The sequence below is a fragment of the Rhinoderma darwinii genome, chromosome 1, assembly GCF_050947455.1.
Source record: "Rhinoderma darwinii isolate aRhiDar2 chromosome 1, aRhiDar2.hap1, whole genome shotgun sequence".
NCBI lineage: Eukaryota > Metazoa > Chordata > Amphibia > Anura > Rhinodermatidae > Rhinoderma > Rhinoderma darwinii.
The window spans coordinates 7323131-7342511 of NC_134687.1; the positions used below are offsets into that span (position 1 = coordinate 7323131).

At 38.5% G+C, this 19381-nt stretch overlaps 1 protein-coding gene across 1 annotated transcript in view; it reads right to left on the reverse strand.

Moving 5' to 3' along the window:
* Nucleotides 1–12921: 12921 nt before the first annotated feature.
* Nucleotides 12922–19381, reverse strand: part of VAX2 (ventral anterior homeobox 2) — a 58491-nt gene continuing 52031 nt past the window's right edge. The window contains exon 3 of the mRNA XM_075855578.1: nt 12922–17460. Within this exon, the coding sequence (XP_075711693.1) occupies nt 17002–17460 (459 nt within the window). The 3' untranslated portion in view covers nt 12922–17001. The remainder of the gene's footprint in view (nt 17461–19381) is intronic.

Below are 19381 nucleotides of genomic sequence, written 5' to 3' on the forward strand. Positions count from 1 at the left end.
GCTCCTCTGCTCGCCGAGGACTCCCCGGGCACAGCAATACTTTAAACCCTGTGTTCGTGGAAGTCCTTGATGTCACTGTCCATATATGGACAGTGACGTCAGTGGCTACTAATTGAGCGGAATCCACGTTGCTGATGATCTGGCCGGGGATTATGCTCCTAGGGGAAACCCCTGAGGTCACTGTCCATATATGAACATTGACGTTAGGGGCTCATCTCCTGGAGCGGAATCCCCGGCCAGAGTCGTCAATGGGGATTCCGCTCAAGGAGTAGGCACTGACATCACTGTCCATATATGGACAGTGACATCAGGGCTTCCCTCTAGGAGCGGAATCCCCGGCCTATGCTCTGGCTGGGGATTCCACTCCTAAAGGGAGTCCGAATAGTGCTATCTACAGGGGGGGGTAGCGCTATCTACAGGGGTGTTGTGGCACTATCAACATGAACACTGTGGCATTATATAGGGGCACTATCTACATGGGCACTGTGGCACTACCTACAAGGGCACTGACACTCTATATGTGGGCACTGGCACTAGGAGCAGCTTTGGGGGCATTATACTGTATAAGGGCAGCTAGGGGGCATTATACTATATGGGGGCAGCTATGGGAGGCATTATTCTGTATTGGGGCATTAAGCTGTATGGGGGCAGCTATGGGGCATTATACTGTATGGGGCAGCTATGGAGGCATTATACTGTATAGGGGCATCTGTGTGGACATTATACTGTATGGGGCGTTATACTGTATGGGGCAGCTATGGGGCATTATACTGTATGGGGCAGCTATGGAGGCATTATACTGTATAGGGGCATCTGTATGGAGATTATACTGTATGGGGCATTATACTGTATGGGGCAGCTATGGAGGCATTATACTGTATAGGGGCATCTGTGTGGACATTATACTGTATGGGGCATTATACTGTATGGGGCAGCTATGGGGGCATTATGCTGCATGTAGGCTGCTATGGGGTATTATGTTGTATGAGAGAATTTATTTGGCCATTTTACGGCATGGGACATCTGTGTGGGGATTATACTGTATAGGTGCATCTATGGGGGCATTATACTGTGTGGTGGCAGCTATTTGGCATTATACTGTGTGGGCGGCACTATGGGAGCATTATACTTTGTGGGCTGAACCGGGTGTGTATGGGTGGGAATTAGGTGGGATTAGAGGCGTGGCGTAAAAAAAATTGCCGTGGCGCACCAAGCGCGCCACCTTGGTTGTCCTACTTGTGATACTTGAAAGCTGGGAGGTATGACACTTCTGATGGTGACAAGCTGCTGGGAGAGGTGAAGATGCGGACGAGTAAGAGACAGAGAGAGAACTCTGAGTGAGGAGGCTGCTGTCTGAGGTAGACATGTCAGATATCCAGATTAGGACTGCAAGAAAGACACCGCGTGTTTCCCAGGGCAGAGAGACTGACTGAGGGTCTAAGACGGAAAGCTGGGCAGTGACAGAAATACTGAAAAAGAGGGTCGTATACCCAACTAAAGGAACAGATAAGAAAGAGAAGCTGGGAGGACCAACCGGGACTGAGGAGACTACTGAGAACCGGGCTCGGTTGCATCCATCGTTGCGCCTGTAGTGGCAGCAGGTCCTGAAGAGCGAGCAGCGGCGGGTGAAGTGTACGGAGAGCTAGCCAGTTGGTTAGAGTGGGAATGTAAAGAAAACTTTCAGGCCACTCAGGAAGAGGTCTACTTGCAATGTCCGGCATAGTCTTAGGGACGGTCCTAAAATATACAAACCTGTGAATCATCAACCAGCAACCACCATCTCAAGTGGCACTAGGCCTGAAGTGAAGCAGCCAGCAACCGCCATTTAGTGACGTGCTAGGCCTGAACTGCCAGACCAACCCATTGCATCAAGGAAGGGGTGCACTTGGCCCTGTCTGCAACAAGTATACAGCAAGCCAGTCATCATAGAGCATTGCATGCAAGACTGTGCCTCTCAGCGGCTACCGAGAAGAATTGTTGTAACTCTTTACTGTGGTCGTGTGTGTGACGTTTACCACCGGTCTGAAATTAGAGATGTATTTTGCCAATCGGGGAGTCCTATTTGCTATGGGACCGGCATAACTATGTCAGTTGGACACACAAAGATCCACTGTGCGTACGATGAACATTCAGAACAAAGAACTGCATGACAATGGGAAACTGTCCAATGTGGGATCATATGTGAATGGTGACAAGAGAAGGACAGATCTATTCCCAACCTGGGGATGTTTATGGCAAACTCTATAAGTCATATAAAATAGCACAGAGATGAGAAGGGGTACGGATTTACCAACGCAACCATTTGTACTGTGCCTCACAGGGTTCTCGTATAGCTAAACAGTCCCACCTTATTAAAGTGATCACGACGAAGTCCCGAAAAACAGATCATGTGTGTTACTACCACTATATAAGTGACATTTCCCACCTGGCTCAACGTCACTACTCCGACACAGGAATACGATGCCCCTATGATCAAACCCTAATAATATAGTTCTTATGATCATTGTGTTTATATTTGTTACACTGCCACCAATGTAACGACCTATGAATATATGAAATTGATCACTTTTCATATGTATAATGAATGTGTTGATTGAGGAAGTGATGTCACTATATGTCTGACTATATATGTACTTGGCACTGGGCACATTATTATTGGTTGATAAAGACCTTTAGGGGTTGACCTGCAACGGGGGGAATAAATACTCACAACTTGTTTCTGCATTGGAGTGCTGTGATTTTTTCATACATTTGCCTAGAGCTGATGTCGTCTCAGTGTGTCTCCAATCTTTGGCATCGCGCCCCCCACATGAGTGCCACTGACCTCCTGATGCTGAACGCTTCTGCACATTGCCCTCTCTACCACCAATAACCACTTCTCCTGCCATAGTCTTGGAGGGGGAGAAAAAATTGGAAACCTGCTCAGGCCCCCTGCACACGGTCGTGCCCGTAATCTCCATCCATGATTACAGCCACTGACGGCTGTTGACAGTCACCCCCATTTGCGGGCCGTGATCCCATTATAAAGTATAGGAGCACGGACCGCAAATTCAAAAAATAGGACATGTCCTATTTTTTGCGTTTCATTTCTACGGCCGGATACAATTCCAGTAAAAATATGGGAAGGTGTGCGTGCGCCATAGTAATTAATGGATCCGAATTTCGATCCGTAATTACGGATCCAGGATTGTGGATCAAAATAACGGTCGTGTGCATGGGGCCTAAGTGTCAGAATATTAATTTAAGAGGAAGTTCCAGACCATTGAGTGCTGGATAATTGGACTGTATTTAGATATGACAATGCCGTACTCCCATAGTCCTCCAGGATAATACTGGACACCTCGTTGGTACCACAAGACCTGATTGTCTGGACTCCCAGAGAGGAGTGACAACAGTTTACATATTACTGGCGAGGACGTCGGATATAAATATTTCTGCTGATAAAATGAGGGGAAGACAATGGGTATAATATACAGTCATAACAACCCTTATCTGTACACCCTATGGAAGCATCTAAAGTGGAACAACCGGTTCTGCGGTCACACTGACTGTGCTGTAATCACCTACATTTATCTATCTTCCTGCACAATTATCTCCGAGTAAGTGACTCGCAGATGTCAGGCTCGGGGTGACAGAAGAGTCCGTGCTCAGAACACAATGACTACTATAAAAGAGAGAAGATGCACACTGGGCCCAGGCACCAGCATAGGATGGCAAATTATAGACAAAGACGGAGAACACCCACGGGTCCTGGCTGCTTAATAATAATAATAATAATAATAATAATTATAATATATACAATATATAATACATACAGCCGGTCTATATTATACATCTTCTTGTATATAGTGATATGGAGCATGCTGGTATAACCCGGGTATCTTCTGTATATAATTATATATGTACAGCTGGTATACGTTATACATCTTCTTGTATATAGTGATATGGAGTATGCTGGTATAACCTGGGTATCTTCTGTATATAATTATATATGTACAGCTGGTATAAATTATACATCTTCTTGTATATAGTGATATGGAGCATGCTGGTATAACCTGGGCATATTCTGTATATAATTATATATATACAGCTGGTATAAGTTATACATATTCTTGTATATAGTGATATGGAGCATGCTGGTATAACCTGGGTATCTTCTGTATATAATTATATATATACAGCTGGTATAAGTTATACATATTCTTGTATATAGTGATATGGAGCATGCTGGTATAACCTGGGTATCTTCTGTATATAATTATATATGTACAGCTGGTATAAGTTATACATCTTCTTGTATATAGTGATATGGAGTATGCTGGTATAACCTGGGTATCTTCTGTATATAATTATATATGTACAGCTGGTATAAATTATACATCTTCTTGTATATAGTGATATGGAGCATGCTGGTATAACCTGGGCATATTCTGTATATAATTATATATGTACAGCTGGTATAAGTTATACATCTTCCTGTATATAGTGATATGGAGCATGCTGGTATAACCTGGGTATCTTCTGTATATAATTATATATGTACAGCTGGTATAAGTTATACATCTTCTTGTATATAGTGATATGGAGCATGCTGATATAACCTGGGTATCTTCTGTATATAATTATATATGTACAGCTGGTATAAATTATACATCTTCTTGTATATAGTGATATGGAGCATGCTGGTATAACCTGGGCATATTCTGTATATAATTATATATGTACAGCTGGTATAAGTTATACATCTTCTTGTATATAGTGATATGGAGCATGCTGGTATAACCTGGGCATATTCTGTATATAATTATATATGTACAGCTGGTATAAGTTATACATCTTCTTGTATATAGTGATATGGAGTATGCTGGTATAACCTGGGCATCTTCTGTATATAATTATATATGTACAGCTGGTATAAGTTATACATCTTCCTGTATATAGTGATATGGAGCATGCTGGTATAACCTGGGTATCTCCTGTATATAATTATATATGTACAGATGGTATAAGTTATACATCTTCTTGTATATAGTCATATGGAGAATGCTGGTATAACCTGGGTATCTTCTGTATATAATTATATATGTACAGCTGGTATAAGTTATACATCTTCTTGTATATAGTGATATGGAGCACGCTGGTATAACCTGGGTATCTCCTGTATATAATTATATATGTACAGCTGGTGTAAGTTATACATCTTCCTGTATATAGTGATATGGAGCATGCTGGTATAACCTGGGTATCACCTGTATATAATTATATATGTACAGATGGTATAAGTTATACATCTTCTTGTATATAGTGATATGGAGCATGCTGGTATAACCTGGGTATCACCTGTATATAATTATATATGTACAGATGGTATAAGTTATACATCTTCTTGTATATAGTCATATGGAGAATGCTGGTATAACCTGGGTATCTTCTGTATATAATTATATATGTACAGCTGGTATAAGTTATACATCTTCTTGTATATAGTGATATGGAGCATGCTGGTATAACCTGGGTATCTTCTGTATATAATTATATATGTACAGCTGGTATAAGTTATACATCTTATTGTATATAGTGATATGGAGAATGCTGGTATAACCTGGGTATCTTCTGTATATAATTATATATGTACAGCTGGTATAAGTTATACATCTTCTTGTATATAGTGATATGGAGCATGCTGGTATAACCTGGGTATCTTCTGTATATAATTATATATGTACAGCTGGTATAAGTTATACATCTTCCTGTATATAGTGATATGGAGCATGCTGGTATAACCTGGGCATCTTCTATATATAATTATATATGTACAGCTGGTATAAGTTATATATCTTCTTGAATATAGTGATATGGAGCATGCTGGTATAACCTGGGTATCTTCTGTATATAATTATATATGTACAGCTGGTATAAGTTATATATCTTCTTGTATATAGTGATATGGAGCATTCTGGTATAACCTGGGTATCTTCTGTATATAATTATATATGTACAGCTGGTATAAGTTATACATCTTCTTGTATATAGTGATATGGAGCATTCTGGTATAACCTGGGTATCTTCTGTATATAATTATATATGTACAGCCGGTCTATATTATACATCTTCTTGTATATAGTGATATGGAGCATGCTGGTATAACCTGGGTATCTTCTGTATAATGATATATGTACAGCTGGTATAAGTTATACATCTTCTTGTATATAGTGATATGGAGCATGCTGGTATAACCTGGGTATCTTCTGTATATAATTATATATGTACAGCTGGTATAAGTTATACATCTTCCTGTATATAGTGATATGGGGCATGCTGGTATAACCTGAGTATCTTCTGTATATAATTATATACATACAGCCGGTCTATATTATACATCTTCTTGTATATAGTGATATGGAGCATGCTGGTATAACCTGGGTATCTTCTGTATATAATTATATATGTACAGCTGGTATAAGTTATACATCTTCTTGTATATAGTGATATGGAGCATGCTGGTATAACCTGGGTATCTTCTGTATATAATTATACATGTACAGCTGGTATAAGTTATACATCTTTTATATAGTGATATGGAGCAAGCTGGTGTAACCTGGGTATCTTCTGTATATAATTATATATGTACAGCTGGTATAAGTTATACATCTTCTTGTATATAGTGATATGGAGCATGCTGGTATAACCTGGGTATCTTCTGTATATAATTATATATGTACAGCTGGTATAAGTTATACATCTTCTTGTATATAGTGATATGGAGCATGCTGGTATAACCTGGGTATTTTCTGTATATAATTATATATGTACAGCTGGTATAACTTATACATCTTCTTGTATATAGTGATATGGAGCATGCTGGTGTAACCTGGGTATCTCCTGTATATAATTATATATGTACAGCTGGTATAAGTTATACATCTTCTTATATATAGTGATATGGAGCATGCTGGTAAAACCTGGGTATCTTCTGTATATAATTATATATGTACAGCTGGTATAAGTTACACATCTTCTTGTATATAGTGATATGGAGCATGCTGGTATATCCTGGGTATCTTCTGTATATAATTATATATGTACAGCTGGTATAAGTTATATATCTTCTTGTATATAGTGATATGGAGCATGCTGGTATAACCTGGGTATCTTGTGTATATAATTATATATGTACAGCTGGTATAAGTTATACATCTTCTTGTATATAGTGATATGGAGTATGCTGGTATAACCTGGGTATTTTCTGTATATAATTATATATGTACAGCTGGTATAAGTTATACATCTTCTTGTATATAGTGATATGGAGCATGCTGGTATAACCTGGGTATTTTCAGTATATAATTATATATGTACTGCTGGTATAACTTATACATCTTCTTGTATATAGTGATATGGAGCATGCTGGTATAACCTGGGTATCTTCTGTATATAATTATATATGTACAGGTGGTATAAGTTATACATCTTCTTGAATATAGTGATATGGAGCAGGCTGTTATAACCTGGGTATCTTCTGTATATAATTATATATGTACAGCTAGTATAAGTTATACATCTTCTGGTATATAGTGATATGGAGCATGCTGGTATAACCTGGGTATCTCCTGTATATAATTATATATGTACAGCTGGTATAAGTTATACATCTTCTTGTATATAGTGATATGGAGCATGCTGTTATAACCTGGGTATCTTCTGTATATAATTATATATGTACAGCTGGTATAAGTTATACATCTTCTGGTATATAGTGATATGGAGCATGCTGGTATAACCTGGGTATTTTCTGTATATAATTATATATGTACAGCTGGTATAACTTATACATCTTCTTGTATATAGTGATATGGAGGACGCTGGTATAACCTGGGTATCTTCTGTATATAATTATATATGTACAGCTGGTATAAGTTATACATCTTCTGGTATATAGTGATATGGAGCATGCTGGTATAACCTGGGTATCTTCTGTATATAATTATATATGTACAGCTGGTATAAGTTATACATCTTCTTGAATATAGTGATATGGAGCATGCTGTTATAACCTGGGTATCTTCTGTATATAATTATATATAAACAGCTGGTATAAGTTATACATCTTCTTGTATATAGTCATATGGAGAATGCTGGTATAACCTGGGCATCTTCTGTATATAATTATATATGTACAGCTGTATATAGTGATATGGAGCATGCTGGTATAACCTGGGCATCTTCTGTATATAATTATATATGTACAGCTGGTATAAGTTATACATCTTCTTGTATATAGTGATATGGAGCATGCTGGTATAACCTGGGTATCTTCTGTATATAATTATGTATGTACAGCTGGTATAAGTTATACATCTTCTTCTATATAGTGATATGGAGCATGCTGGTATAACCTGGGCATCTTCTGTATATAATTATATATAAACAGCTGGTATAAGTTATACATCTTCTTGTATATAGTGATATGGAGCATGCTGGTATAACCTGGGCATCTTCTGTATATAATTATATATGTACAGCTGGTATAAGTTATACATCTTCTTGTATATAGTGATATGGAGCATGCTGGTATAACCTGGGTATCTTCTGTATATAATTATATATGTACAGCTGGTATAAGTTATACATCTTCCTGTATATAGTGATATGGAGCATGCTGGTATAACCTGGGTATCTTCTGTATATAATTATATATGTACAGCTGGTATAAGTTATACATCTTCTTGAATATAGTGATATGGAGCATGCTGGTATAACCTGGGTATCTTCTGTATATAATTATATATGTACAGCTGGTATAAGTTATACATCTTCTTGTATATAGTGATATGGAGCATGCTGTTATAACCTGGGTATCTTCTGTATATAATTATATATGTACAGCTGGTATAAGTTATACATCTTCTGGTATATAGTGATATGGAGCATGCTGCTATAACCTGGGTATCTTCTGTATATAATTATATATGTACAGCTGGTATAAGTTCTACATCTTCTTGTATATAGTGATATGGAGCATGCTGGTATAACCTGGGTATCTTCTGTTTATAATTATATATGTACAGCTGGTATAAGTTATACATCTTCTTGTATATAGTGATATGGAGCATGCTGGTATAACCTGGGTATCTTCTGTATATAATTATATATGTACAGCTGGTATAAGTTCTACATCTTCTTGTATATAGTTATATGGAGCATGCTGGTATAACCTGGGTATCTCCTGTATATAATTATATATGTACAGCTGGTATAAGTTATACATCTTCTTGTATATAGTAATATGGAGCATGCTGGTATAACCCGGGCATCTTCTGTATATAATTATATATGTACAGCTGGTATAAGTTATACATCTTCTTGTATATAGTCATATGGAGAATGCTGGTATAACCTGGGCATCTTCTGTATATAATTATATATGTACAGCTGGTATAAGTTATACATCTTCTTCTATATAGTGATATGGAGCATGCTGTTATAACCTGGGCATCTTCTGTATATAATTATATATGAACAGCTGGTATAAGTTATACATCTTCTTGTATATAGTGATATGGAGCATGCTGGTATAACCTGGGTATCTTCTGTATATAATTATATATGTACAGCTGGTATAAGTTATACATCTTCTTGTATATAGTGATATGGAGCATGCTGGTATAACCTGGGTATCTTCTGTATATAATTATATATGTACAGCTGGTATAAGTTATACATCTTCTTGTATATAGTGATATGGAGCATGCTGGTATAACCTGGGCATCTTCTGTATATAATTATATATGTACAGCTGTATATAGTGATATGGAGCATGCTGGTATAACCTGGGCATCTTCTGTATATATTTATATATGTACAGCTGGTATAAGTTATACATCTTCTTGTATATAGTGATATGGAGCATGCTGGTATAACCTGGGTATCTTCTGTATATAATTATATATGTACAGCTGGTATAAGTTATACATCTTCTTGTATATAGTGATATGGAGCATGCTGTTATAACCTGGGTATCTTCTGTATATAATTATATATGTACAGCTGGTATACGTTATACATCTTCTGGTATATAGTGATATGGAGCATGCTGGTATAACCTGGGTATCTTCTGTATATAATTATATATGTACAGCTGGTATAAGTTCTACATCTTCTTGTATATAGTGATATGGAGCATGCTGGTATAACCTGGGTATCTCCTGTATATAATTATATATGTACAGCTGGTATAAGTTATACATCTTCTTGTATATAGTCATATGGAGAATGCTGGTATAACCTGGGCATCTTCTGTATATAATTATATATGTACAGCTGGTATAAGTTATACATCTTCTTCTATATAGTGATATGGAGCATGCTGTTATAACCTGGGCATCTTCTGTATATAATTATATATGAACAGCTGGTATAAGTTATACATCTTCTTGTATATAGTGATATGGAGCATGCTGGTATAACCTGGGTATCTTCTGTATATAATTATATATGTACAGCTGGTATAAGTTATACATCTTCTTGTATATAGTGATATGGAGCATGCTGGTATAACCTGGGTATCTTCTGTATATAATTATATATGTACAGCTGGTATAAGTTATACATCTTCTTGTATATAGTGATATGGAGCATGCTGGTATAACCTGGGCATCTTCTGTATATAATTATATATGTACAGCTGTATATAGTGATATGGAGCATGCTGGTATAACCTGGGCATCTTCTGTATATAATTATATATGTACAGCTGGTATAAGTTATACATCTTCTTGTATATAGTGATATGGAGCATGCTGGTATAACCTGGGCATCTTCTGTATATAATTATATATGTACAGCTGGTATAAGTTATACATCTTCTTGTATATAGTGATATGGAGCATGCTGGTATAACCTGGGTATCTTCTGTATATAATTATATATGTACAGCTGGTATAAGTTATATATCTTCTTGTATATAGTGATATGGAGCATTCTGGTATAACCTGGGTATCTTCTGTATATAATTATATATGTACAGCTGGTATAAGTTATACATCTTCTTGTATATAGTGATATGGAGCATGCTGGTATAACCTGGGTATCTTCTGTATATAATTATATATGTACAGCTGGTATAAGTTATACATCTTCTTGTATATAGTGATATGGAGCATGCTGGTATAACCTGGGCATCTTCTGTATATAATTATATATGTACAGCTGGTATAAGTTATACATCTTCTTGTATATAGTGATATGGAGCATGCTGGTATAACCTGGGCATCTTCTGTATATAATTATATATGTACAGCTGTATATAGTGATATGGAGCATTCTGGTATAACCTGGGCATCTTCTGTATATAATTATATATGTACAGCTGGTATAAGTTATACATCTTCTTCTATATAGTGATATGGAGCATGCTGGTATAACCTGGGGATCTTCTGTATATAATTATATATGTACAGCTGGTATAAGTTATACATCTTCTTGTATATAGTGATATGGAGCATGCTGGTATAACCTGGGCATCTTCTGTATATAATTATATATGTACAGCTGGTATAAGTTATACATCTTCTTGTATATAGTGATATGGAGCATGCTGGTATAACCTGGGTATCTTCTGTTTATAATTATATATGTACAGCTGGTATAAGTTATACATCTTCTTGTATATAGTGATATGGAGCATGCTGGTATAACCTGGGTATCTTCTGTATATAATTATAGATGTACAGCTGGTATAAGTTATACATATTCTTGTATATAGTGATATGGAGCATGCTGGTATAACCTGGGTATCTTCTGTATATAATTATATATGTACAGTTGGTATAAGTTATACATCTTCTTGTATATAGTGATATGGAGCATGCTGGTATAACCTGGGTATCTTCTGTATATAATTATATATGTACAGCTGGTATAAGTTATATATCTTCTTGTATATAGCGATATGGAGCATGCTGGTATAACCTGGGTATCTTCTGTATATAATTATATATGTACAGCTGGTATACGTTATACATCTTCTTGTATATAGTGATATGGAGCATGCTGGTATAATCTGGGTATCTTCTGTATATAATTATATATGTACAGCTGGTATAAGTTATACATCTTCTTGTATATAGTGATATGGAGCATGCTGGTATAACCTGGGTATCTTCTGTATATAATTATATATGTACAGCTGGTATAAGTTATACATCTTCTTGTATATAGTGATATGGAGCATGCTGGTATAACCTGGGTATCTTCTGTATATAATTATATATGTACAGCTGGTATAAGTTATACATCTTCTTGTATATAGTGATATGGAGCATGCTGGTATAACCTGGGTATCTTCTGTATATAATTATATATGTACAGCTGGTATAAGTTATACATCTTCTTGTATATAGTGATATGGAGCATGCTGGTATAACTTGGGATTTGAGGAAAATGAATTCCGTTTGTCACCGTTGCCCAAGGGTTCCGTCTTTTTGACAGAATCAATGCCGTAGTCGACTTCTCTATTTATTTTTTATAAACTACGGAACCCTTAAACACCGGTGACAAACGGAACCCATTTGCACCAGATCCGTCACCATTGAAATCAATGGTGATGCAATCGGAAACCTATGGTTTCCATTTGTTTCAGTTTGGATTCCGTTCATGGGTCCCCTGACGGAAAGCTCCGACGTAACCCATGAACGGAGTCACGACGCAGATGTGAACGAAGCCTTAGCTGCATTGTCTATATAGTCTGAAATCACCTCCTGATTTAGCAAAGGTGCAGGCTGCTATGGCTGTACACCATGCTTTACACTGCTGCTCCTCTACTGTGACAAATAGACTTCAATCTGACCCTGGTTTTTCCCTTTATGAAGAACACAGAGACGAGTCATAATTATGAAAATCAGAGAAGTTTTATTTTGTGAGGATGAAGAAAAAAAATATTTGTCAAAACACCTCTTAGTACCGAGCACCAAGCACAACATCACTTTGTCCTTAAAATGACACAAAATATGAATTTAGAGTTTTTAGGAGGACAAAAGATAAATTAGAACTGGTTACAGGACAACTACAACATCCTTCTCTGTCAATGTCACCGGCAGGGGATACACAGCGTTACAGCCTGTGGCCAAACGGTATATCGGAATGCACCGAACTCATATTTTTATCTTTGATTGACCATTTGGTAGTTGGATTTATTCCAGAATGGGGCCACCATCATGATATGCTACCATGTTATTTCCTTCATACACTTTGTAAACCAGAGATACCTTATTGGCACCAGGTATTCATGGCTAGGGCCACCAATGGTGCTCCAGATGGATGAAACCACGGATCCCACATAACAAGCCAAAAATTAAAGTCAATAGAAAGACTTCTGTAGTTTATAGGTCACGCTAATATTTTTGCTACCATCTTATCTGGAAATCAAGTCTTTGCTTGGACAATCCTTGACCCAACATGCCGCCAAGTCTTGTTTTGTAATATGGCCACAACGTGGCAACAGCAGAAAAATGACAGAGTTCCTTTTGTGAAAAGTGGAGACCAAAATCGTACTAGTTGGTTGGGTAGTAGTTAGGGGAACCAGCAGGTCCATCGTACACTCCAAGCTGCTTACTTTTAACTCATTGATAGCTATTTCTGTTAACTGGCGTCTCCCACTATGTCATGTCCCCCCCCCCCCACCAGGCACAGTGATGAGTCCCAACCCAAGGGCACAATGTGGTCTACCCCAGATAAAGAGTACAGAATACTTGTTGGCGGTGTTATCTGGATTTGGAAAATATGTCTAATGCTCCCGAGGGTTTATTCGCTCGCTATGTAAATGGGCGGATAAAAACCAACATTCATTTTTACATGGGGCCACGTGTTCCCCTTCTACAGATATCGTAATTTTAGCATCTACAAAGCAAACTTAATTTCCATACTAAATTATAATAAATAGCAATGAAATAATGAATTTCTTTTTATTCTAGCTAGGCTTATTTTATCAACGGGATTAATCCCACAAGAAGCTTTTCCTGTAGTTATGTTTGTTTTTACATTATCAGTAACCAAAGGACTTGTTCGTAATGGAAGTAATAACATTAAATGAGAATCCCTAAAGATAAATGTGCAGGATCAGAGGGGGGAGGCAGCTCATGGACATTCCAGCAATGTATACACCATATATCATGAACAATGCACTTTGGAAGCATTTTATAAGTGTAACAGTGTTTATATTTGGGGTGAACGGGGTTGTCTGGTTTAGAGAACCCATTTTCATATATTCTGTTACGGGGTTCAGGATCCTGAGCTCTTGACCAGAGCGGAGAGCAGTTACATAGAGTTTTTCTTTCGCCCTGGAGGACCTATCCTGTCCTGCTTTACACAGACAGCCCATTAATGTGAATGGGCACTTGTAATACTCAATATCACCTGTTGTGGCACTGCAGGGAGATTGAACACTTACTGCCAGGTTTCCTCACAGATTACAGCTGATCGCTGGGGATTTTACCAGGGGAACACTTTGTGATCATCTTATTGTCAAGGGACCCTTCAAACAAGTAGGGATAGTCCAAAGTCGAGAACCCCTTTTACATGGTAATATTGATGGAAAGTATATATATTGATATAAAGTACATGGCTAAAAGTATGTGAACTCCAGACACACGCAGTGCAAACAGCTATACAATCTTGATAGACAAACATTATGAAGTGGATAGAGTTGTGAGGTCGAGATGATTGTAACATGGCACTGTTTTAGGGTTATTCTGAAGTGAAGTCCGCCAAGTGCAGGAAATAGCTCAGCCATGAAGTGGTAACACTCACCAGAATTGATCACCAGGGGTTTTACAAATTTGTTTTCCATGGACAAGCAACCACACACACACGTTTAAGATCATTAAGCTCAATGCCAAGCGTTGGCTGGAGTGGTGTAAAGCCAACACTACTGGACCCTTGAGCAAGGGAAATGTTCTAAGGAGGAATAAATCATGTTTGACCTTCCAGCAGATTGATGGAGGAATCTGGGCTTAGTGGATGCCAGGAGAACGCTTCCTACATGAGTGTGTGGTGGCAAGTGTAAAGTCTGATGTAGGAGGAATAATGTTTGGAGCATTTTCGTTTTTATGAAGAAAAATGTTATGGGGTATTGTGAGCTTCTGACTTTGGGACAATTTGGGGAACCCTCCTATTTCAGCATAGCAGTTCCTTCGGTCTCAAAGTGAGGTCCATAAAAAGAGTTTAGTCTGGAGACTAAGAACTTGACTGTTTGTAGATCTGATCTCAACTATATTAAACATTGACTTCAAACCAACAACACTGCCCCCGACCTCACGAGTGATCTTTCTATGGAATATACACCTGCAGGCATGTCCCCAAATCTAGTGGAAAGTCGACTCAGAAGAGTGGAGGCCAGCTAAAGCCACTAAGAGGGACTAACTTTGAACTGTGATTTTGTTATGGGATGTTCAACAAGTACATATTCCCAGTGACTACAGCTCATAGATTCTGGAAACACAAGGTAACATGGCTCAATATGCGTTAAATTACACATACGGTGCCTTGGCAAAGTGTTCACCCCCTCTGTGTTTTTCCTGCTTTGTTGCATTACAATATGGAGTTAAAATGGATTTTAAATCGGATTTAATGGAATGAACCTGTAAAAAAAAGTACAAATTATTACAAAAAATATATTATTGTTTCAAAATAAAAATAAAAAAACTACTAAAAACGCAAAAGTTGTGAGTGCATATGTATTAACCCCATTTGCTATGAAACCTCTAAATAAGATCTGATCAAACCAATTAACTTCAGAAGTCCCATAATTAGTTGAATGAGGTCACTCAAAGTGTCACATGATCTGTCACATGATCAGTCACATGACGTCAGTATCCCGGGGTCTACATCACCACTAAGCAACATGAAGACCAAGGGGCTCTCCAAACAGGTCAGAGAAGTTGTGGAGGAGTTTAGATCAGGGTTTAGTTATAGAAAATATATCCTATACTTTGAACATCCCACGGAGCAACATTGAATCCATTATAAAAAAAAAAAACGGAAAGAATATGGCACAACTACAATCCGGACAAGAAAAGGCGCCAACCAAAACTCACAGACCGGCCAAGGAGGGCAATAATCAGAGATTCTACAAAGACACCAAGGAGAACACCGAAGGAGCTCCACTGGAGGGGTTTAAAGGGAAACATTTTAATGTCTTGGAATTGTCGAATCAAAGCCCCGACCCCAATCTAATTGAGAATCGGTGGCATGACTTGAAGATGCTGGACACCAACACAACCATCTAACCTGAAGGAGTTGGAGCAGTTTCGGCTGGAAAAATGGGCAAAAATCCCAGTGTCTAGATGTGCTGACCTAATAGAGACAAACCCCAAAAGACTGCATCTATAATTGCAGCAAAAGATGGCTCCACAAAGTATTGACTTTCAGGGGGTGAATACTTATGCACATTAAAGTGCTCTGTTTTTTGTCTTAATTATTGTTTGTGCCACAGTAAAAAATATTTTGCGCCTTCAAAGTGGTGGGCATCCATTTTAATTCAAGGTTGTAATGCAACAAAGAAGAAAAACACCAAGGGGGTGAATACTTTTGCAGGACGCTGTATGTATTAGAAGAGTTTTACATCACAAATATAATAAATGCCCCTCCCCCTATTTTTCAGTCTTGAACGAGTGTCTTGTCTTCTATTTTCTTAGTTCAGCATCTATACATGGCAATCACATGATGGAACACCTCACTTAGCAATGCGGTACAAGTGCTTATGGACCAATAAAAAGTGGTAGGAAAAATCCGGACCGCCACTCCTCGCTGGACGTGTCGCAGAGCTGCCTCTGTACTGTGTAGAAATTTTGCTATCACCGTGAGAATAAACACACACACACCACTACACACATTTGCTTCAAAAGTCTCTTGATATTTGACTTGCAAGACCAGTAAGTAGGTGTGTGGCCAGAAAAAGCAAACACAGTGGACTCGACTTTGACACCTTCACATCAGTAATATTTCTTAGGAACTTGGCTTTTTGCTGGAGATATTGTCTTTTCTTTCCAGCCTGGTATAAGGCTCAAAGGCTGAGCTTCCTAGTCCGTACCCAGTGGGTATTTCGTGTAGACCCCCCAATAGGGGACCAGGGAAACAAAGTGGAGCTGGTAGCCGTGGAGAAGTGGATGAGGCTAAGGATGGAACTTGGAGGGTGAAGGCTCCAGGTGGGGTACTGCTTATACTGGGAGATGTGCTTCCCGATGTTCCCAGGCTGGATCCATTCGCCGATGAAATGCCTAATGGATTTTGACTAGGGGAAAGCAAGTTGGGTGGAGCCGGAACCGACAATAGTCTACCTTGTTCCAACAACCGTAAAATATTACAGGTAGCGAAGGACTCGGAGGTTGACGAGGAGCGTTTTTCAGAGTCCCTGCTCTGGTCCTTCTTCTGTTTGGTCCTCCGATTCTGGAACCAGACCTTGACCTGAGGTGAAGAAATATAGAGAGTGAAAACCATGATTAAAATTTTCCAATACGCATAATTTATGGACCAAGTATATAGGCAGTTGTGACATACAATTTTCCATAGGGTTCAAGGTGATTGGGTCTTGTGTCATGCGACCTCAGTTTTCCATGGAGTGTGCAGCCTGGTGCCTACTGAAAGTGGTGCTACTGGCCCTGATCACCTGGGCAACTATGGCCTGCACCCTCAATCGCACACTCGATACCTAAACCTAAGGAAAGGCGGCTGTACTGGATGCAGCTTCATTCTCTAGTTTATTGAATGGGAAGTCTGATTTAGGCAACTGACGGGCAGTGCTATTTGGGAACCGTATGGCAATAGTTATCAGTTGCACCCAATGCCTGGTGCAAGAGGCTTCTTTGCTACTTACGAAGACAAATTTTAAAAATGGCACATGGTAGGTGGCGGGGCCCATTATATATTTTGCATTGGTGCCCAGGAGCTATAAGGTACATATCTGTATGGCAATGTTATTTTGGCACTGTATATTATGGTTATATGTCCACTGTATCTTTGCATTATTCTATAAGGGGGAGATCAATAGATGGCACTCTACAGGGCATCATCCAACCGAAGGCCAGCCCTGAATGTGACCTACACAGGGGTAGTAATGGGTGACGATACAGAATACGGAGATGTCGCACTTCCATTGGGTTTTGGCTCTATAACAGTCGTACCTGAAGGGCATTCAACCACCATGTTATAAACCTTCGAGGAAGCAGCTACACAACGTCTCCCTCAAGTCAGGACAAAGAGCGTACCTCTGCCTCTTTACCTTGTCTGTCTAATATCTGGAAGCTGCTGGATTTCTTATACAATCTTCCTATTCTTCTAGCTGATTCAGAGGGATCTAAAACAAGTCTGTGTAGCATAAAGAGGCAGTCTCATGTGCAGCGGAACATCTTGTCACTAATTCAGTACATGTAGCTACTCTACTGATAAGACCCAGACAAGAAGATACATTGTATTGGTTGTCGGCCAACCTTAAAGGGGACCTGTCATCAGACTATGCTGCCCTATATAAGGTCAATCACTGCCAGGAGGAGTGGGAGGAGGCGGAGGGAGCCCTCTTCCCGATATACCTGGAAAGGAGATATTTGTAGCCCATTATATCAGTGAAGTTAAAAGATATCAGCCAGGACTCCAGGACAGGAGAAAGATTTGTGTCTCTACTGTGTGAGCAGGAATAGGTCATGATGGGTTCTCACCTTTTAAATGTAAACAAGAGTTATCCCATTCACTGACAGTAAGCAGGGATCTTGAAAATGGTGCTACATCGAAACAAAGTATATTAGATTGTTGCAAAACTTTTCATTCCACCATGATTAAGTATTTTTCATGCAGCTCTTGATGTGACTGGAGTATAAGAAATATGATAAGTTCAGTACTTGATTTTTATTTAGATTTTTTAACATTTTATTTTACTTTCTTATTTTTTTTTACACTTTTTGTGGTTTCGCCATTCGGATTTTCAGTGCAGATTCTTCAATGTTTAACCGTATTTCCCCACTGATCTGTGAAATGCCGGAGACTGAACTCGATCTATTTATAGTACAAGGAAACGAGTGACTTACTGTATTCTGCACATAAAAGTCCCATGAAGCGGCACATAAAGGGAATGTCTCGTCTAATGGTCGAAAACATTCACCGTCTCAGGGAAGCAAAAACGTATGGTAAATATGGCCTCACGCCATACACAATTATATAGCCCACAGGGTATATATAGATGACATATAACATATAGTCTACAGATGAATGATTGTCTGAAAAGAGTATAGAAGATAAGATGTACAGACTCTACACAGCCAAGTTATTTATCAAGTTCCACTTAAAGGGATGGCGTCCCCTATTTGCTGTAAAGTGAATAAGTTATAAACCTATT